Genomic DNA, 23659 nt, shown 5'->3' with positions numbered 1-23659 from the left:
TTGTATTATGTGCTTATGTTTATAATTTTAAGTATTCCAATCTTGTAGATTATAGCAGACAGTGTTTTATATAGTGGAAAGAGCATAGGCTTGGGGGCCTGATATGCCCTGGGCTTAATTAAGGGCAGGCTCTGCCATTTCCTAGCTGAGTGAGTTAAAACAAGATACTCAACTTCATGGTTGGTTTTTTTCTTTTTCCTTCTAATTTTAAAATGGGGATAAGTATAGCACCGATCTCTCAGGATTCTTGTGAAGATTAAATGAGATAGTGAATGGAAAATGACAAGCTCAACATATATAGTACCTATTTTTCTTCTTCCCCTTAACATGAATTAAGCCAGCATTTCTCAAAATACATTGTTGAACCAAATGCTGTTTCAAAAAAAAAATGCTCATTGGTTAACTGAATTTATTCCTTCTTGGAGAGAACAGACATTAACATATTTAATGGTGCTGAGAAGGTCTCTGCCATAAATAAACCGTTTTCTGGTGGTTTTACTCTTTTAAACGTAGCATGTTCCAAATTTATTTTGTCATTGTAACTTTTTTCTTGGAATACCTGTTAACAGCCCATGTTATTGATGGGATACAGTTTGGAAAAGGTGAATTTAGTAATTGGGTCCAGGTGCTATTTGATATCTAAGTGTTTGGCTTCATTAAACCACAGCGACCATTATAATATCCTGTCATCTAAATGTTGCTAGCCAGCTTAGATATTTGGGATTGTTTATGTTGCAATGAACAGGATTAGGGTTTGGAAAGCTAAGTTTCAGTGGCAGTCCTGCTAGTTGTAGCTGTGTGGCCCTGAACTGACTTAATCTCTACATAGACCATTCTAAGTGTCTTCATAAGGTGTAAAATAACACCCTTATCTGCCTCACAAGATTGTTGGAAGAATCCATGAGAAAGTAGTTGTGAAAACAATTTTGAAAATGAAAGATGTTATCAGTGGAAGGTGGTATTACTACTATCCTAGGAAAAGGAATTTAGGAGCAGTGAATATAGAATAGGGGCATCTAGAGTTTGAGCTAAGCTGCTTCTCTTTTCTGTTGAGCAGGTTTGCCCTCCATCTGCTACCTTCCTGAAAACATTTTCAACTCCTCAGTTTCCTAATAATTAAAATGATTCCCAGATGAATGTGCCTGAATGTCAGTAGTTCTATCTTTTGTCACTGTTCTTGTCCTTGTTTACAGAAGCCATTTTCCAATACAGGATGTAGTTTAGCATCATGTAACTATGGCTGTTGCTAAATATTCAATACTGATTTGTAATTATGATGCACAATAGAAAAGAAAATTGTTAGGATTTAATTAATAGGCTCTAATTAATAGGTTTAATCCTCTGCCGTCTCTTACAGTTCAACTTTCTTTATGTCTACCTGTAATGTATTTCTTTTCTGTTAGTAGACATTTAGCAAAGTGATGTTGCTTTAACATTAAACACCATGTAAACGACGAGAAATCTCTTGGTACTCTTTTAATACTATTTTTTCTGTTTTACTGGTTGGTGTTAATGAAGACTGTTGTGTAACTCATTTCCTTTGTGTGTCTGGAAAAACGTAGGTGGTACTTTGAGTAAGCTTTATGAAACCTTAGAAAGTTTAAAACCATGTTTTCTACAATTGTAAAGTCAATATTTCACACAATGCAAAGCTGTACCTCAGTATTGTGATAATTGGGCTTTTCTGCCTTTGAAAATAAAAATGTCTGTTTGTGATTTTTACTGTTCTAGCTGAAAATTATAGGTCACTTTTCCATCCTGAAACTTGAGAGGGCTTTAGATAATAGTTTTATGTTTGCTGTTTAAATACTGTGAATACTCACTCTCTAGTTTCACAGAGAGACTCTAGTTTTAAGGAAGTCTTTTTCATCATATAAAATAGTGTTCCTGGCAATAGAGATAAACGTCATCCTTCATCATAAACTACTTTTTCCTTTACTTGATGTACAGAGACAGATGTGACACAAAATTGGCAGAAAATGTTCCATTCCCCTTTTTCCTCAGTCAGGAAGTTCTCACTTTGTCCTTAAAATAAATTGTATCTATGGTTTTAAAAACAAAACCAGTAACTTAGCCTTGTTATTCATTACAGAAACAGTTTTAAAGACTGTGGAAATAGTATTTTATAATTGAATTTGAATGTCAGAATTCTGAAGCTATATCTTTAAAGATAAAATTTAAGAAAATATTTGGTGGGCTTTAATTATTACTATTTCTATTGCAATAATGTTCTAGAGAGCATATTGCAATATTGTATTGATTTTTTATTTTTCTTTTCGTCATGATTTTGATACCTAAATTCTTTGGCATTCTCTTTAGGGTATTGTAAACAATATTTAGAACCATGCAAATACCAAAATGAATTTAGTCAAAATCTGCTTTGGTTTTATAGTGAGTTTATTAATAATTATGTTACCCTCTTTTGTCAGAAGGACCACAGTAATGAAAACCATGTTTCACCTTTTACATACATAATTGGATGAGATCACCAGATGCTGATGTTAAGAGCACATCAACAGGAAAAGTTGAAAATAGGAGCTGCATGGAAAAATACTAGAACCAATTAGCTCTGTCAAAAACCATATGACCAAGTATAGGGGAGAAAAATAGAATTTGACCATGAACTGACCTCAGGTCATTTAATAATGGAAAGAAACAGCAAGATGACCCTTCTTAGAGCTTTTTAAGACTTTTAATAATAGCAGAAAATATCTTGGAAATTGGCACATTGTGGTCAGTGTTTGAAAACTCATGTTAATTACTTTTGTTTTTCTAAAATTTTATTATGATAATTTTCAGACATACACAGAAAAGTTGAGAAAATTGCACTGTGAACAGCTATGTTTCCCCTACCTAGATTCTACCACTAACATTTTGCTGTATTTGCTTTATTATATAATTATCCATTTATTGATTTTTCTATCCATCTATCATTCCATCTTACTGTTTTATGCATTTCAAAGTAAGTTGTACATGTCCAGTACCTTCAGTCTGGAACACTTCAGCATGCATATCATTAACTAGTTATTTATGGTTCTTTTTTTTGAGATAAAATTGCAAGAAAATGCACAGATCTTAAGTGTACTATTTAATAAGTTTTAGCAAACGCATACACTTGTGTAACTAAGAACCTTATCAAGATAAAGAACATTGCCATCGCTCCAGAAAGTTCCTTCAGGCCCCTTCAAAGTCAATTCCTGCCCTTACTCCCACCCTCAAAGGCAACCACTCTTAGGATGTTTTTCACCACAGATAATTAATTTAGCTTGTTCCAGAGCTTCATATAAAAGGAATCATGGAGAATGCACTCTTTTGGGGCAAAGCTTCTTTCACTTAGCATAACGTTTTTTGAAATTCATTGATGTTGTTATATTTGTATCAGTAGTTTATTCCTTTTCATTAGTGAATAGTATCCATCATATGGATATACCACAGCTTATTTATCTAGTCTCCTATTGATGAATATTTGAATTGTTACCAGTTTGGAGCTATTGACGAATAAAGATGCTATGAAAAAACTTGTACAGCTCTTTTGTGAACATATGCTTTCCTTGTGTGTAAATACCTAGGAATGGAATTACTGGGTCATAGGGTTGGTATATGTTTAGTTTTGTAAGAAACTGCCTGACAGTTTTCCAAAATATTTGTACCATTTTTTTACTCCCACCAAAATGTGTGAGCATTCTGGCCATCCACACCAACACCTGGTCTTGTAAGTCTTTTTAATTTTAACTATTCTGGTGTATGTGTAGTGGTATCTCATGTTCATTTTTAATGCTTACTTTAATGTGTATTTACCCAATGACTAATGATGTTGAGCACCTTTTCATATGTTCATTAACCACATCTATCTTCCTTTGTGAAATGTCTGTTCAAACCCTTTGCCCACTTTAAAATTTGCATATTTGTCTTATTTTTAAGTTGAAAGAGTTCTTTATATCCTGGATACCAGTCCTTTGTCAGATATGTTTTGTGAATATTTCTCCTACTTTGTGCCTAGCCCATTCATTTTTTAAAATGATGTATTTTGTGGAAAAGTTTTTCATTTTGATGAATTCTCATTTATCGATAGTTTTTATTGCTTTCTGTGTCCTGTCTGAGAAACCTTTGTCTACCCTGATTGTCAGATTTCTGATATATATTTACTACTTATAAATTGATATAGCCATTAAAAAATTTTACTTAGGTCTTGAAGCTTTCACCCAGTAGTCAGAGCTTCTCACTTAGGACCTTATGGTGGCTTAAAAGAAATCTAAATATCTCAACAAAAAATTTAAAGACAGTGGTTTTTATCACTTCCTCAGGGTTATTTTTATCAACACTCAGGATATTTTATAGTTTTGTTGAGTGATATATTTAGAGGATGGGAAGGGATGGCAGAAGTGTATTATTTTCAGGCGCGGGAGAGGAGAGTATAAATTTGCTATGGGAAAACTCTAACATCCCTCTCTTTTCCCTCCTTCTTCTCTATACTGGCTATTGCCCACCTTCTCCTTCCACTGTTGTCTCTGATCCAAGGGATCATAGCTTCTAGGCTTCCTTGATTCCAACACCTAGAATTGTTAGTATAGCTGAAATTTTGCCTAAATTTTAAAGCTCTCTAGAGATCTGGACAGTGTAGGAATTTGCATCATCCCCAAGAGAACTATCAGATTATAAGTAAAGTAGTGATCTGTATTAATAGACCTACTTTCACAGGTGTTCAGTTTAACCATTTTCTCTGTTAGAGCAAGCAGTGATTTTTGGTAAAATATTTGAGCCTAAAAACTGTTCTTGAGACCAATCAAGAGTTGATTGAGGAGAAATCTATCAGAATTTTTAGAGGATATCCAGTAGCATTATGGATGAGTAATTTTAGATATCATCTTAAAGGTTTTAGTTTTTGTTTAAAAAAGACCTTTTATAGATTTTTATTTCATTAGAGAAGGATACAGAGAAGCAAAAATATAAACAAAACCAAGAATCTCTCAGAACTAGAGTGGCTATTGTAGGTGGGTTTGAGTGTACTTTGGGGCTCATCATACAAAGAATCAGTATAACGTGATGAGTTTTGCAAGGATTGGGAAGCCCAGTATGTAGTGCTGAGAGTTCTGGTTGCCAAAAGTCTGCTACTTACAGAAGCTAATCAGAAGTCCAGTGTCTACAAGGTTTACCTGATCCTAGCTAGGAGACCAGTGGGTTCTCTAAAATGGAGTGATCTTCACAGGACTGTGGAGTGAAGAATAGTTTACCCAGTTACCAGTGGAAATATTGTTGTTGTTATACTTATCACAGAAGTCTTGATGTAAATGACTGTGTCCCAGGATCTACTTTTATTTGTGGCCCTGAAGGCTTAGAATGGCACAGGGCCTTCCAGTAGATCTCGAGTAGCCAATTATATATGTATATATACAAAATTTATTTATTTATTTAGGCATGGGAGATGGGTTTGGTGGCGGTGCTAGCAGTGGATATTTACTGCTTGTGGAAAACTTAGCAGTTTTTTCCAGTGGCTTTCTTTGAGATCTACCAAGATTTTCTTCCCAGCCATTTTTATTAACCCAGGAGTGAGATTTGTTATGTTAAAACAAATATACTGCTCAGTGACCATATCAGGATGTTCACAATCACATGATCCAGTGGCACTTGATCAGTGCTGAAAGCTCTAAGGAGGCCAAAGCGATCTTTTAACTCCTTAGACAATGAAAAGTTGACTTTGAGATCTGAAAGGCCCACTTCTATTTATTTTGTTCTACTGTCTCCTCTAATCTCAGCATCCCTATTATGCGTGCTTTTGAACTCTGGGTTAGCAATGTTGAAAATGACATGGGATGAAGATCAGTGACTTGATTTTTTAATACCCTTTTCTTTACTCTTATTTTTTATTGTTACAGAAGAAGCTACTATGGAGGAAACTGGGCCAGTTTTAGCTTTTCAGGACTGTTGTCCTGGCTAAAGGAACACCAGGTAAAGTTCTTATCTGATTTTTTAATCTACTAGGTTATATTTTGTGTCACATAATAACCCTGCATTGAAGAAGACACTAAGTTTCATCTGTAATATAGGATTAATAACTTATTTTTATTATTTAACAAAAACTGTGCAGTCACCTTTTCAGCTAATATTTTTCCAATACCTCTAAAATATAGATTTCACTTTTTAAGTATAAACAGATAACGTTGGCTGAAGAATAAATCATATATGTTTCATACCATTTGCTAATTACTCTGTACGCCCAAATATCAGGCAAGATTTTTTTTCTCCCAAACCGTCTTTCAGAAAAAATATTTCAGTCCTTATAAAATCTCACATATTACTAGTTGTTCTTTCAGTTAGTATGTTTTGGAAAAAAACCTAAGTGTTTGGGGAAGGTACATTAATTTGAAATGATCTCAGTCATTGGTGGTTTTGCATATTTATAGAAGTCACCTGACAGAATCATACCTGACAATAAAAACAGGATGCAAGGAAAGAAACAATATAAATTTAGTAATTTTTTTTCCCTAAGGGTAGGATCTCACTACTACAACTGTTGGATATCATTGTAAAGAAGTTTTTAGAGATCATTTACAGCATACGTTTAACACGGGGAGTTGTCATGCAGTTCACCAGTTTTTATGAGACATTAAAAAAACTGTCCTAATTTTATGTAAATGGTGTATGTATCTTGAAATGGAATTCCTACTGAGAGCATCATACATAGAATCAGAAACTGCTGTATCTCAAAAGGGTTTAGATATTTGGGAAAGGAGGATGATAGACTCTAGAAAATTGTATTCAGTTAACTAAGAATAATACAGCTAAGACTTAACTAAGCACTTACCATGTACCAAGCTAAGCATTTTAGTTTTCTTGATTTATTTAATGGTATATATGACTCAAAAAGTGTAGTGATGACAAAGACATTGACATTGAAGGTACACTGAAGATTCAGTTTGAATCTTATTATTGTATGAAATGAGAGTGTGGAGAAATAAGCAATATTTGTAAAGTAACATTTCATGTAATAACTCAAACTATGTATAAATCAAGAAAGTAAATGTTATAAATAGATTCATTTAACTGTTTAAATGAATATGCCTCAAATATTTTATGTTGATCAGAAACCCTTTTTTGAACCTTATCCTTGGGAAGTGTGTGTGAGGATTACCTCATGTTGAGGCATATTCAGTACTTCCATGCAAAAATTTAGTCTAGATTCTCAGAACAACAGCAACAAAAATACCCTAATTGTCTGAATGGAAAATTTTTGGTGAGTGAAGGGATTTTTAAAAAATAAATTTTGGTAATGGGTTAGATTTATTAAAACAAAATATTTTTGTAGATGTTTCTTTTATTTTGATGCTTCTTTTACTCCAACATCTTGACTCTGTCACCATATCCTTTTTCCCTTCACTCTCTGTCCCTGGTCCATAGTTCTTTTTTCAGGCTGCTAACCCCTGTCTATATGTTCAAAGTTCCTGTACTTCACCTCCTCTTCTATTTATGTTGGGATGTTTAATGCTGTCTAATAATTACGCTTGATAATAAGAGCTGTCTGCCACTACTTTTCTTCAGTTTAAAATATTAAATTCAGGACAGTGCAGCCTTTTAAAAATAATTATTGCCCTACTTTATGAAACCTGTAACTTTAGAAATTTTCTGAGGTGAATTTACTTAAAACAAAGGCTACTGTAGCTATATTTCACTACTAGTTTGTTGAGTATATGTAATACATTAAAATTTTTTTCTGAGAGATGTGTAACAAATGAATTAAAATTTTAAACAGATTAACAATTGATCCTTGACCTTTGGAAAAGGTATATCTTGACATCTTCAAAAATCCCCTGTATTCAAATATTGTGTCATATAACTTTCTCTATAAAATATAATTAGGAATTATTGAAAAACTTAAAGGACCACTTTCAATCCTTAGTGAGAGTTTATATACTTTGTTATACATTCTTGTTTTTATTGTATTTCTAAATATAAAATATTCAGGTCGATTATTATAAAGTCCTTAGTTATATTGGGCTGAGTACTTTTCAAAAATACTTTTACATATAATCAAAATTTGACATGGCTAGTGATCAACCTTCAAAAATCTGAAAGTAAGCAGAATGAAATAATTTTGGGTGTGCTATTTTAACAACAAAATGTAAAAATTTTATTATTAATAAGTAATATGTGCATTTTGATGGGATGAGAGGAAAAACATGAATTTAGAAAGGTATAAATTTTCTCATAAAAGTAGAGGTTCAGAGTACCCAATTTAATTACAATTTCTTATCTGTATATTGTTTAGGAAAACAGTGATATTGTAAATGAATGCCCACTGTGGCAAGAGAAGATCCTTGAAAATGAAGAATCTATTGCTCTTAGCAGGAAGGACAAAACCATTCAACATGTGGAAGTGTTTTGTTATGCCAGGTATGAAAAGTATTTATTTACAATAAACTATGTTCATGACTTCTTATTCACATGTCTTCAGAAGAAGCCAGCAGTAAGAATTTATATGGTATTGGTTGCTACAAGTCTACTTGATATGCTGGTGTGCATTTTAAAAAATGTAAGGTTAGTTTTGTTATGGTTGTTCATTTGTATTATTTTTTAGATTCCACATATAAGTGATATCATGCAGTACTTGTCTTTATCTGACTTATTTCATTTAGCATAATACCCTCTAGGGCCATCAATGTTGTCACAATTAAACTTCAAAAACCAGCAAACTCATAGAAAAAGAGATCAGATTTGTGGTTACCAGAGACGGTGGGGGGCGGGTGGGGGTGGTGGTGGCAGGGTGCGGGGAGGATTGGATGAAGGCAGTCAAAAGTTACAAACTTCCAGTTATAAGATAAATAAGTACTAGGGATGTAATGTACAATATGATTAATATAATGAACACTGCTGTGTGTTATATATGAAAGTTGTTAAGAGAGTCAATCCTAAGAGTTCTCATCACGAGGAAAAATACTTTTTTCTATTTCTTGAATTTTGTATCTGTATGAGATGATGAATGTTCATTAAACTTATTGTGATAATCACTTCATAATGTATGTAAATCAAATCATTATGCTGTACACCTTACACAGTGCTGTTATGTCAATTATATCACAATAAAACTGGAAGAAAAAAATGAAACTCAGTTTTCTCTGTTTAGCTAATATATTAATGATTTATAATTTACTGAGCTCTTATTTTTACTTTTTATTAAAAAAAATGTTTTTTTGGCCGCACTGCGTGTTATGTGGGATCTTAGTTCCCGTACGAGGGATTGAACCCACACCCCTTGCAGTGGAAGCACAGAGTCTTAACCACTGGACCTCCAGGGAAGTCCCACGAGCTCTTTTAAATACATTATCTTATTTGATCCTTACAATGGTCCTGTGCTAGGATAGAGCAAATAGTATTAGTTAGATTTTTCACAGAGTCCTCAGTGGAGCTAAAAGAGTTTAATTTGCTGAAGGTCACATGGCTTGATAAATGTCAAGGCCATACCTAAGCTAGATAGTGATGGAGTCCAAGATTAAAGCCCAGGGTTTTTTAATCCTAATTCAGTGTTCTTCTAACTCTTAGATAACATTCAGTGTAGCAAAATGGAAAATTATAATTTTGAATTAAAAAAATCACATTGAGTAGCCATGACATCTGGGGGCATATTTTTCTAAATCAAGAGAGAAGTAGCGGGGGGAAGTAATGTTTTCAGTGTCTCCTTCTGAGTGAAAGAATTCATTGTTTAAAACAATTGGAATAGTTTATTTTTTCAGATGACATGGTTGATGGGCTGAAAGGTAACAATCACATAGTTCAGTTCAACTGTTATGGAGTTATGAAGTTGAGGGATTTAGAAATCAGACTGTCAAGCTCTTTAATAGTAATTAAAACTTAAAATCCAAGATACTAGAAATTTTTCAGGATGTGTACTGTCATCATACATATCCTTGTTGTGGCACAGTGGTAAGTGTGACCTGAGCCCGTGAAAAGTTGGGGAACGTGTGGGTGATTTCTTAACCTATATTCATATCTGTCAGGTAACTAGCATTTTCTGCCATTAATACATAGTTAATTTTCTATGATTTTCTGCAAAAGGACAGCCTTTGAAATGTCAGATACAGATTATAATTTGCATAATGCTAAATGGCATTCAGTATGGAAAGGTATAACTCTCTGATATTGTTTAGACCCAGCGTAGACAGATCTAGAACAGAAGGTGATCTCAACTGAAAATTCATATGCTTTAATGAAACCAGGAATAAATATTTGGTAACTGTCTTGTGTGTCCATGAATACTACTTGACCAGAATATAGTGACAGTCACACTCAGGCCCTTTGAGAGGTACTTTTGCTATTTCAAGGCCTTTGATTTCTCTATGCTTCATGACAATTAGTGTTTATGGTTTCTAGTGACTGAAATGACACATTTCGAGTGCAGAGGAAATCATGTTTTTTATTTCTGATCTCTTCAGTTTCATTTTTGGAACTTCTCAAAGTGATAAAAGATTGGTGGTGGAAGGTTTGTTTTAAAACAGAGAAGTAGGACTCTGCTATATATTTTCATTGCCCATTAGAGCGTGGAACAAGAGGTGAACTGGGATAATGTTCTATATGTCTTCATTTACTTGGAAAGGGTAGCTAGTTATTAATGCCATAGTAAGCAGGATGAGCTCTGAGAGCATCCAGTGGGGGAATGTACAGAAAATCCACTTGTCTATAATAAGTGCTACAAACATGAGTAAACAGGAATAACAGTACCTTTCTTAGCCCCAGCCAGACTATGGCATCCTTAACCTTTTGGATCATGACCACAAACTTGGCATTATATGAAAAGGGCTAGGGCCAAAATACCTGTCACAAAGATTTACTTTATATGAGAATTCATCACCCAGGACCCACTGGCTTAAATCAAAAACCTTGTTGAATACATATTTCTGACAACCCTATTTTCTGGTTTTCCTACTATAGTAGTATAAAGCGGCAAATAGGAAAGGGGTGTCTGCTGGAGGCAGGCACACTGAGAACCACACTGAGACCAGGGTTATACTTCTGCCTTTATGATTCAACTTACTGTGTGATACTGAGCAAAAGATGTCCCCTTGGACTAGGTCATCTCAGAAGTCCCTGTGGGCTCCAACATGCTGCTGTTTTACATGTTAGTTGATAGACTAACAGAGGAAAAGTAGACAGAATCAGCAAGCTGAGAGCAGTCTTTGGGCCATTTAGTGTAGGGGCAAATGGCTTCGAATCAGGATCCCTCAAAGACATCACTGTATTATAGCACAGTATAACAATTGATGATCATAATTCTATCCCAATGTCTTCAGGCAAAAGTTAAATTATGTTCTCTCTACTCCACTTGAAAAGGTGGGGGGTATTTGAAATACACTTTAGAAAGATGAGTATTAAAACTGATTAGAGGGCTTCCCTGGTTGCACAGTGGTTAAGAATCCGCCTGCCAGTGCAGGGGACGCGGTTTCGAGCCCTGGTCTGGGAAGATCCCACATGCCGCAGAGCAGCTAAGCCCATGTGCCACAACTACTGAGCCAGTGCTCTAAAGCCCTCGAGCCACAACTACTGAGCCCACGTGCCACAACTACTGAAGCCCGTGCGCCTAGAGCCTGTGCTCAGCAACAAAGAGAAGCCACTGCAATGAGAAGCTCGCACACAGCATCGAAGAGTAGCCCCCGCTGGCCGCAACTACAGAAAGTTGGCACACAGCAATGAAGACCCAACGCAGCCAAAAAACTGATTAAAATAAAAATTTTATCATTTTAAGAGATTAGTTTTGGTTCTCTTAGAAAATTCCCTCTTTTCTCCCTAAGAAAGGATATCACTATGTAGTAGATTGTTGACATTCTTGTGGGATACATCACAAAATTCCTTGTGAATCCCCTTTTGTAAATATGTAATGAAAAATATGGTGCAGGTTCCTGGCTTTTTGTCGTTATTGCTTTGTTTACATATGTGTTATTTGAAGTTACTGTTACATTTTGTGGATATAGTGTGTGTGTGTCTGTCTGTGTTTCATTCTGTACAGTTTTAACACATATGTGGGTTCATGTAACCATCACCACAGTCAGAGAACTGATCAGTTCCATCACCACAGGGATCCCTCCTGTTGCCATTTTTTAACCACACCTCATCTCCTTCCCCAAAGTCCTAACTCCTGGCAACCACTAATCTGTTTCCCAACTCTATAATTTTGTCATTTTTGAGGACATTATGTAAATGGAACTGTACAGTATGTAACCTTTTGCCATTGGCTTTTTTCACTCAGCATAGTTACCCAGAGATTCATCTAGGTTGTTGCTTGCATCAGTATTTTGTCCCTTTTTATTGCTGAGTAGTATTCCATGGTAGCAATGTACCACAGTTTGTTTAGTTATTCATCCATTGAAGAACATCTGGGCTGTTTCCATTTTGTCTGTTACAAATAAGAATGCTATAAATGTTGGTTTACAGGATTTTGTGTGAACATAAATTTTTATTTCTCTGGGATAAATGCCCAAGTGTACAATTCCTGGGTCATATGTATGTTTAGTTTTAGAAGAAACTGACTTTTCCAGAGAAGCTGTACCATTTTACATTCCCACCAGGCATGTGTAAATGATTCAGTTTCTCCATATCCTCACCATCATTTGGTGGTGTAACTTTTTTAGTTTAGCCAATCTTATAGGTGTGTAGTAGTGATATCTCATTGTGGTTTTAATTGCATTTCCCTGATGGCTGATTTTGAATATCTTTTCATGTGCTTATTTGCCACGCATATGTCCTTTTTGGTGAAATATCTGTTCATGTCTTTTGCTCATTTTTTAATTGGATGGATTTTTTTTCCTGTGGAGATTTAAGAGTTCTTTATATATTCTAAATGTATTCCTTGTTAGATATGTGGTTTGCAAGTTTTTCCCCCAGTCTGTAGCTTGTCTCTCATCCTCTTTACACAGGGTATTTTGCAGAGCAAATGTTTTAAATTTTGATGAGGTCCAATTTATCAATTTTTTCTTCTGACTCTTGGCCTAGCTGTAGAGCCAAGAGATTTTCTCCTATTTAAAAAAAAATGTTTTGTAGTTTTACATTTTACATTTAAGTCCATGATCCACTTTGAATTAATTTTTGTATAAGGTGTGAGGTTTAGGTGAATGTTCATTTTTTTAAACCTAAGGATATCCAGTTGCTTCAGTACTATTTGTTGAAAAGGCTGTTTTTCCTCCATTGAGTTACTTTTGTATCTTTGTCAAAAATCAACTGGCTGTACTTGGATGGTCTATTTCTTGATTCTGTTTTCTGTTCTATTGATGTCTATGTCTTTTCCCACAGCAGTATCACAGTTTTGATTACTGCAGCTATATAGTTGGACTTAACATCAGTTCGAATGATTTCCCCCAATTTATTCTTCTTTACCAAGATTGTTTTAGCTGTTCTACAGTTTGTGCCTTTCCATATAAATGTTTTAATAAGCCTGTCCATGTCTAGAAAACATTGCTGGAATTTTGATAGGAATTGCACTAAAGTTACAGATCAACCTGGGGTGAATTGACATCTTTATTATTTTGAGTCTTCCAATCCATTGGCAACGTATGCCTCTCCATTTAGGGAGGTCATCTTTGATTTCTTTCTACAGGATTGTGTAATTTTCAGCATACCAGTTCTGTGCATGTTTTGTTAATTGTATACCTAAGTATTTAATTTTCTTTGGAGCAAGTGCAATTGTAAGTGGTATTATTGCCTTTTTAATTTTGGTTTTCACTTGTTCATTATTCGTATCTAGAAATATAATTGGTTTTTATGCATTCATCTTTTATCCTGAAATCTCGCTGAATGTGCTTATTCTAGGAATTTTTTGGTAGATTCCTTGGGATTTTTACATAGGCAGTCATGTTTTCTGCAAAGAGGAACAGTTTTACGTCTTCCTTTCCACTGACTTTTTTTTTAGTCTATTTTCTATTGAGAGTCATGTGTTTTCTGTCCATAGCCACGTACTGCAAGTTAATTGTATTTTCTACTTATCCTTAGGCTCACTTAATGAGCATTTTTTTCATAAAGGAAGTTTTTATCACTTCCTGAGGACTTTGTAATTATACACTAATGCTGGGCAATCATTTAGGTTCTCTCACTTGCTAATTATCTTGATCTTATACACTACTCTCTCAGCATATGCAAGTCAAATCCACAATCTGACCAAATGACAAGTTACCAAAAGCCTTACACTTTAATGGTCATTCATGCCAAGAGTTTATTTTATTTAGTTGCATCAGGCGTATAGAGAGAAGTCAAGCCTCAATCCTTGGTAAATTATGCTTATAGAATATTGTTTTAAATGTTGATATTTTGGTAAATTTCCAAAATATCATGTAAAGATAGCTTTATAATGATATGAATGCTGAAATATTATGACTTGTCTTCCCATCTTAGACCAGATGAGTTAGCTTATAGAGTTGACGGTTATTAGGCCAAAATCTGTCGTTTGATTCTCATAGATGTTGCTTGATATTTCATCAAGGAAGAATAGTGTCTATCTCTTGGCCACAAACAATATTATAGTCATAATCAGTAGCCTTTTGATTTTTAATCTTTGATTACAAGGAGGACAGGGCAAGGCAGTGCAAACCCATCACTACTGCTTGGAAAATACCTCAAAGTACATGGCAAGTCAGTAACACCATATTCTAATGTAAACATATAGAATAGCACATTATTTTTTTTATGATTGTTGACTTTACTTATTTTCAAAAATAATTCTTAAGTGTTCAATCTAAAGGTTTTAGTGATCTTTTGAACATTAAAGTTAGTATTTTTTGGTTATTTCATAGTTAGGCTAAATATTAAAATAGAAATTGTAGGAATTAGTCTCTTTTCATAACTTAAGTCCAGTTATCACAAATTCTATAAAGAACTACCCAGATTGTTTTGTTTTATCAGTGCTTTGTTACCCTGAATGCTGCTTGTAATAGGTGAGATAATCTCTAGTTTGGGCCAGAAATACTTTTGATATACATAGATTATCTTTCTTTGAAACAAATTTTGTGATTATACAGTTGACTTATAGAAGGGAAGAGTAAAAGAACTATAGCATTTATTGGATATTATCTTTGTGGCAGCTGCTATAACTTGCTTCCTTACATATTTTATTTCATTCAGTTTCATTTAATCTGTGCTATGACCAGGGAGAGCCAGAGATAGGAGAGCCAGGATTTGAGCCCACATCTATCTAACTCAAAAGTTTGTGCTGTTTCTATTGTGTCACGTTGTATTTCAGGAATCAGATAAATACATGTATGCGCATCAAGGAAGCCATTACACCAAGTGAATAAAGTATTTCCTTTGTGAAGACTAGCACCTAAATAAGTACATTTACTTCTTTAATTTACTAGAATACTGTTTAGAATTGTAAAGTAATTATATCTATATTGGGGAATTAAAGTGCCTAACTCCCAATGTTTGGAAGATAAGGGATGAATCCAGTAACCTTTAGTTGTTGTGACTGTAGTTTGTATGCCACAGGATACAGTAGTTTAGGTGAGGGAATAAAAGCAGCTGCTATTTCTGGTTTTAAATATCCAACAAAAGATGAAAAGGCGCAGTACATTAATTCACACTTAATTCACGCAAACCCAAACAGTTCTTAGGTAAAAGATGATTGCCTATTAATTGCATGATGTCATGTAGTTTCTTTAGCGAGAAGAGATTTTTATCTTTCTGAAATATTGGCAAGAACTTGTACCTTTTCTGTCCTTTCTTGTTTTTGCATAATACTGAACATTGTTTCCCCCATTCTGGCGTGATAATGTTAAAACAGGATGAAAAGTTGCTTCTTAGATTTACAGACGAACCAGCTCTTTCGTGGATTGAAACTAAAATAAAGACATTGTAATACTCATCTAAAATTCTGTTTATTTACTTTAGATTCTAAAACTTTAATTTAAAAATTTTATAAGTAACATGAGCCTCTTAAAAACATAATAATACCAATAAGAAGAAAGAAATACAAAATTTAAAAAAATGAAAAATCACCTATAAGTTTTATAATTTAGAGGAAGCTATGATTTATCACTGTGTACAAGTAAGTTTGTTTTAGGCTATAAGTGACACAGTGCCCAACTAAAAGTGGGTAGGTGGGAGGGTAGGCAGGTGGGTGGGTTGGTTGGTCCTGTTGCAGAATTTACTAATTGAGAATCTTAATCACATCAGAGTTGGGGTAGGTACCCAGCACTTCTCTTAGTTTCCTGTCCAGAGTTACAAGATAGATGCCACGATTCTGAACAGGTTTTCACACAGCAGAAATCTCAACATGAAATGAAGGGGGAGAGATTTTCTTCTAACATGTGTATGCTTTTTTTTGTTTGTTTGTTACTATTATACTAGAGAGTCTTTACCAAAGCCCCCAGCAGATTCTCCCTTGTCTCATTGACTAAAACTAGATAACCTGCTCACTCTTAAATCAGTCACTAACAAAGGGCAGTAAAATTACCATAATTGGTTTTAATCAGTCATGATCCATCCCCTAGTTCTGGGTACCTTCTGCCTGATATTGGAACAAAATTGCAGCTCTTGTGGCAGGGAGGAAGACAATAATGGTTGTTGAGTAGGCAAACAATAGTACCTGCTGTACACCACTTTATGCTATTTTGTTCTTCGAGAAATGTGACAAGAGGTTGATACTTAAGCTATATTCTACTGTACGTGTTAACATTTTAAGTTGGTAACAAATAAGGAAATATATCTACCAATATATTATATTGCAGCAATTCAAAGTCGACTACAGTGGTTTTTTTATATTGCTGTTTTCTGGAACAACTTTTTGATAGTCTGATTCTTATGAGTAACCATTAAACATTTATTTGCAGGAATAAACAGCACGTGTACTGTGCAAATCAAAAGTGAATGGCCTTAGCACAAAGTGCATACATCAAAGTAAAAGAGTACAGTTTCTGCAACAAACTATATACTGTGGGGGGAAAAAAGGTGCAAATGACTGAAAAATAAATAGTGAACACCTGTGCTGAATAAATTAACCAGCTGGTTGGCAATTTTTCATTTGACTTATCTAAAAGGGTGACTGTTACAAGGCATTAATAAGACATATTCACTTTGAGGCGTTCCCTTGTTACTACCATTAACTGATAAGCAATACTAGATAATATCGGAATTTATACCCCTGAATTCTTAGAGTTATATGTAGATTATGGCAAACGGTAAAAAATGCATTCAACTAAGCAGTTATTCAGCGGTTGCAATTAGGTAAAATTATCTCAAAAATATTGTTACACTGTATTGTAAATATCCTTTGAAATTCAAATAAGCAGTATAAGTGACATTAGATTTCATCTGTCAATTGATTTTCATATTGAAATTTTTTATAAGAACTAATGATGCAGATTTTTCCCCTTTGTATGTTAAAATCATAGTAGTGTTTTAGAACTCAAAGGTTCCCTTGAGAGCTTATAATTCAGCCACATTCATTTACAAATGGCAAATGTGTTTTTATACTTTTCAAATACTTTAAAATTAATAAAATTGAGTTATTATTCTGAAGTGTTCTCCAAGGTTTGAATTATTTTTTTAAGAAAAAATAAATTTTAACCACAGTATAAAGTTTTAAATTTGAGGGACGATAAGTCCTTTTTGATGAACAGAATTTTGCTTGCTGAGGACTTAAGTGGAATTTGGGGAGTTTTCTGGTGTCTTTATAACTTCTAGTTAGGTATTAAATTCAATGTTGGCAGAACTCCAAAAAATATTTTAGTTGTCGTTAATGGAAAGTAAGGAAACTATAGTGTTTCTATTGCATGTGTTTTCCATAGTGCTAGGAATTTCACCAGATTATGATGTTGAGAATAGTAAAACTTAATAGCTTATGCATGTAGAACAAATTCACAAAGAATAACTCCTTTCCTTAAACTTACACCCTCAATTATTTGGACTTATATTTTCCAGATTGTCCAGTACTGGTTAATGCATTTCATTCACTCTAGAAAGCTCCCTTTCTCAGAATATAATAGAGAGCCACTGGCCAGATAGTAGCTGTGCTCAATTTCCATGGTGTCATCATCACGCTCTGTAATAAGAGAAATTGCCATATTCTGTCTTATCTGTAAAGTGTAATTAATTATCCTGCCATTTCTTAGTTTAATCTTTAGATGTGGAACTTTTTGCTGAAAGTTGTCACCTTAGATCCCTCATGGAACACACTTTGGTTTACTGGTTTTCAAAATAATGAAAGTGAATACAAAGCATGAACAATTCTGTAGAAAATATACAAATCACATTTCATATTATTGCTCTTCATTTTTAATGTTGCTTAATGGCAGTGGTGCTCTTATGTGGTTATGTGGCCAGAGAGCTTTCAACATGTGATTAAAAACCTAAGAACACATGTTTTGAGTTGCCTGTTGACCTGTGGGAAATTTAACAATATCTTAGGTTTGATTAATATCTTATGTTTGATGAACTTTTGGAGTTTATGAAAAATACTCTTCATATATGTTAGCTCATTTATCTTACAAAAGCCTCATGAAAGTTAAGGCAGATGAATGATCTCCCATTTCATAGATGGGGAATCTGAAAGGTTAAGTGACTTGCCTAATATCTGCTAAGTAATACATCCAGGACTAGAAGTTTCCCACTACCGTTTCCTAGATCTGAAAATTGTTTTGACATTAATGATATCATCCTTTTTTCATTATATTTAATTGAAATTACTAGATTATAACAGTAACCATGGTATTTTATTTTTTAACATTTAAAATAAGTTATTCTTTCTTTGTACCCTTTCTTTTTTTTTTTTTTTTTTTTTTTGCGGTACGCGGGCCTCTCACTGTTGTGGCCTCTCCCGTTGCGGAGCACAGGCTCCGGACGCGCAGGCTCAGCGGCCATGGCTCACGGGCCCAGCCGCTCCGCGGCATGTGGGATCCTCCCGGACCGGGGCACGAACCCGCGTCCCCTGCATCGGCAGGTGGACTCTCAACCACTGCGCCACGAGGGAAGCCCTACCCTTTCTTATTGTAGTGTTTTTTGTGTTAATTTCAATGAGGCATTTCTTGTTCACTGCCCACAAACTTTTTTTTATTACTATTTTTTTAAAACTCTTTATTGGAGTATAATTGCTTTACAATGGTGTGTTAGTTTCTGTTTTATAACAAAGTGAATCAGTTATACACATACATATGTCCCCATATCTCTTTCCTCTTGCATCTCCCTCCCTCCCACCCTCCCTATCCCACCCCTCTAGGTGGTCATAAAGCACCAAGCTGATCTCCCTGTGCTCTGCAGCTGCTTCCCACTAGCTATCTATTTTACATTTGGTAGTGTATATATGTCTATGTCACTCTCTCACTTTGTCCCAGCTTGCCCTTCCCCCTCCCTGTATCCTCAAATACATTCTCTAGTAGGTCTGTGTCTTAATTCCTGTCTTGACCCTAAGGTGCTACATGACCATTTTTTTTTTACATTCCATATATATGTGTTACCATACAGTATTTGTTTTTCTCTTTCTGACGTACTTCACTCTGTATGACAGTCTCTAGGTCCATCCACCTCACTACAAATAACGCAATTTCGTTTCTTTTTATGGCTGAGTAATATTCCATTCTATATATGTGCCACATCTTCTTTATGCATTCATCTCTGATGGACACTTAGGTTGCTTCCATGTCCTGGCTATTGTAAATAGAGCTGCAGTGAACATTTTAAGGAACCTCCATACTGTTCTCCATAGTGGCTGTATCAATTTACATTCCCAACAGCAGTGCAAGAGGGTTTCCTTTTCTCCACACTGTCTCCAGCAATTATTGTTTGTAGATTTTTTGATGATGGCCATTCTGACTGGTGTGAGATGATATCTCATTGTAGTTTTGATTTGTATTTCTCTAATAATTAATGATGTTGAGCATTCTTTCATGTGTTTGTTGGCAATCTGCATATCTTCTTTGGAGAAATGTCTACTTAGGTCTTCAGCCCATTTTTGGATTGGGTTGTTTGTTTGTTTGTTTTTTACACACATGCACTGTATTTTATTTTTACAAGAGATAAATAAACTGACACCAAGCATTGTAAATGGATGACCACAACAAAAGAAACAATGATTGCAATTACCAAACACGAAACACACTCATACTATTTCATAATATTGACATTCAGTCCAGTAATCCTCCACTGGAAGAGCTCCTTTGCAGTGAAAATTGATTTGTATATTTTTTGCCTCTCAGTCCTTGTGGGATTTTTTTTTTAATTCAAACAAAGACATAAAAATTATAATCATCCTCATCAGTTCACTCAGTCCAATGTAATTAATTTTTTTCATCTTGATCATAAAAGTTAGCACTTTTATGAATTCATCAGTTTTCCATTAGAGTTCTGAAAATGCTTATTCATTCAGTTCAGCAGTACAGTCAGTTACCAGAAACCTGTATTTGTCAGTCTTTTCCATGAATTCCTTGAAGATGAAACCCTTTTATAGGAACATTTTTGCAAAAGCATCAGAGTACACCCAGAACTGTCTGTAAATGACAAAAGACTTTAAAATGACCATGGTTAAAGATTTGATGAAAGTTCATAATCAATTGACAAGGAAATTTAGTTATTTCTGAGATATACATTTGAAAGTAATAACTAGAATTATGACTTATAACATTATACCAGAACATATAAGATTTTTCAAAATTTCATGTGATGTCTGAAATATTTATATTAACATATTTCCATACAAATAACCCAAAGAAAGTTTGGTGTTAGTTGTTTTTTTCGTTTGTTTGTTTTTTATACTGCAGGTTCTTATTAGTCATCAAATTTATACACATCAGTGTATATATGTCAATTCCAATTGCCCAATTCAGCACACCACCATCCCCACCTCACCGTGGTTTTCCCTCCTTGGTGTCCATACGTTTGTTCTCTACATCTGTGTCTCAACTTCTGCCCTGCAAACTGGTTCATCTCTACCATTTTTCTAGGTTCCACATACATGCGTTAATATACGATATTTGTTTTTCTCTTTCTGACTTACTTCACTCTGTATGACAGTCTCTAGATCCATCCACGTCTCAACAAAAGATTCAATTTCGTTCCTTTTTATGGCTGAGTAATATTCCATTGTATATATGTACCATAACTTCTTTATCCATTCATCTGTCGATGGGCATTTAGGTTGCTTCCATGACCTGGCTATTATAAATAGTGCTGCAATGAACATTGGGGTGCGTGTATCTTTTGGAATTATGGTTTTCTCTGGGTATATGCCCAGTAATGGGATTGCTGGATCATATGGTAATTCTATTTTTTAGTTTTTTAAGGAACCTCCATAGTGTTCTCTATAGTGGTTGTATCTATTTACATTCTGACCAACAGGGCAAGAGGGTTCCCTTTTCTCCACACCATCTCCAGCATTTGTTGTTTGTAGATTTTCTGATGCCCATTCTAACTGGTGTGAGGTGATACCTCATTGTAGTTTTGATTTGCATTTCTCTAATAATTAGTGATGTTGAGCAGCTTTTCATGTGCTTCTTGGCCATCTGTATGTCTTCTGTGGAGAAATATCTATTTAGGTCTTCTGCCCATTTTTGGATTGGGTTGTTTGTTTCAATGGGTGTTGAATTTTGTCGAAAGCTTTCTCTGCATCTATTGAGATGATCATATGGTTTTTCTCCTTCAATTTCTTAATATGGTGTATCACATTGATTAATCTGCGTATACTGAAGAATCATTGCATTCCTGGGATAAACCCCACTTGATCATGTTGCATGATCCTTTTAATGTGCTGTTGGATTCTGTGTGCTAGTATTTTGTTGAGGATTTTTGCATTTATGTTCATCAGTGATATTGGCCTGTAGTTTTCTTTCTTTGTGACATCTGTCTGGCTTTGGTATCAGGGTGATGGTAGCCTCATAGAATGCATTTGGGATTGTTCCTCCCTCTGCTATATTTTGGAAGAGTTTGAGAAGGATAGGTGTTAGCTCTTCTCTAAATGTTTGATAGAATTCGCCTGTGAAGCCATCTGGTCCTGGGCTTTTGTTTGTTGGAAGATTTTTAATCACAGTTTCAATTTCAGTGTTTGTGATTGGTCTGTTCATATTTTCTATATCTTCCTGGTACAGTCTCAGTAGGTTTCTCTAGGAGGTGGGTAAAAAGGATCTTGCTGTGATTTATGTCATAGAGTGTTCTATCTATATTTTCCCCTAAGAGTTTGATCGTGTCTGGCCTTACATTAGGTCTGTAAACCATTTTGAGTTTATTTTTGTGTATGGTGTTAGGAAGTGTTCTAATTTCATTCTTTTACATGTAGCTGTCCACTTTTCCCAGCACCATTTATTGAAGAGGCTGTCTTTTCTCCACTGTGTATTCCTGCCTCCTTTATCAAAGATAGGGTGACCATAGGTGAGTAAGTTTATCTATGGGCTTTCTACCCTATTCCATTGATCTATATTTCTGTTTTTCTGCCAGTGTCATACTGTCTTGATTACTGAAAACCAGGTTTTATTTTGTTGATCACTGCTATCATTTCCTTCATTTCTTTTTCGTTTATTTCTGATCTCATCTTTATGATTTCTTTCCTTCTGCTTACTTTGGCCAGTGTCATACTGTCTTGATTACTGAAGGCTTTGTAGTATAGTCTGAAGTCAGGGAGCCTGATTTCTCCAGCTCCGTTTTTCTTTCTCAAGAGTGCTTTGGCTATTCGGGTTCTTTGTGTTTCCATACAAATTGTGAAATTTTTTGTTCTAGCTCTGTGAAAACTGCCAGTGGTAGTTTCATAGGGATTGCATTGAATTGGTTGTATTGCTATAAACTTCCCTCTTAGAGCTGCTTTTGCTGCATCCCATAAGTTTTGTGTCCTCGTGTTTTCATTGTCATTTGTTTCTAGGTTTTTTTTGATTTCCTCTTTGAATACTTCAGTGATCGCTTGGTTATAAAGTAGTGTATTTTTTAGCCTCCATGTGTTTGTATTTTTTACATTTTTTTCCTGTAATTGATATCTAGTCTCATAGCATTGTTGTCGGAAACGATAGTTGATATGATTTTAATTGTCTTAAATTTACCAAGGCTTGATTTGTGACCCAAGATGTGATCTGTCCTGTAGAATGTTCCATGAGCACTTGAGAAGAATGTGTGTTTTGTTGTTTTCGGATGGAATTTCCTGTGAGTATCAATTAAGTCCATCTTGTTTAATGTATCATTTAAAGCTTGTGTTTCCTTATTTATTTTCATTTTGGGTGATCTGTCCAGTGGTGAAAGTGGGGTGTAAAAGTCCCCTACTATGATTGTGTTACTGTCGATTTCCCCTTTTATGGCTGTTAGTATTTGCCTTATGTATTGAGGTGCTCCTATGTTGAGTGCATAAATATTTACAATTGCTATATCTTCTTCTTAGATGGATCCTTTGATCATTATGTAGTGTCCTTCTTTGTCTCTTGTAATAGTCTTTATTTAAAGTCTATTTTGTGTGATACAAGAATTGCTACTCCAGCTTTCTGTTGATTTCCATTTGCATGGAATATCTTTTTCCATCCCCTCACTTTCAGTCGGTATGTGTCCCTAGGTCTGAAGTGGGTCTCTTGTAGACAGCATATATATGGGTCTTGTTTTTGTATCCATTCAACCAGTCTGTGTCTTTTGGTGGGAGCATTTAATCCATTTACATTTAAGGTAATTATCGATATGTATGGTCCTATTACCATTTACTGAATTGTTTCAGGTTGTTCTTGTAGGTCTTTTC

At 34.7% G+C, this 23659-nt stretch overlaps 1 protein-coding gene across 2 annotated transcripts in view; it reads left to right on the top strand.

Annotated features, from left to right (window-relative positions):
• CHM (CHM Rab escort protein) overlaps positions 1-23659 on the top strand; it is a 189027-nt gene that overhangs the window by 38066 nt on the left and 127302 nt on the right. The window contains exons 3-4 of one of the 2 annotated variants that reach the window (XM_024129495.3): positions 5874-5946; positions 8264-8388. In XM_024129495.3, coding sequence (XP_023985263.1) covers positions 5874-5946; positions 8264-8388 — 198 coding nt within the window. Of the gene's footprint in view, positions 1-5873; positions 5947-8263; positions 8389-23055; positions 23083-23659 lie in introns of those variants that run through there. The other variant, XM_055081972.1, reaches the window with a different exon arrangement.

This window comes from Physeter macrocephalus, chromosome 21 (assembly GCF_002837175.3).
Source record: "Physeter macrocephalus isolate SW-GA chromosome 21, ASM283717v5, whole genome shotgun sequence".
NCBI classification, from domain to species: domain Eukaryota; kingdom Metazoa; phylum Chordata; class Mammalia; order Artiodactyla; family Physeteridae; genus Physeter; species Physeter macrocephalus.
The sequence above is the reverse complement of the archived record's forward strand: the minus strand, read 5'-3'. Positions and strand labels throughout refer to the sequence as shown.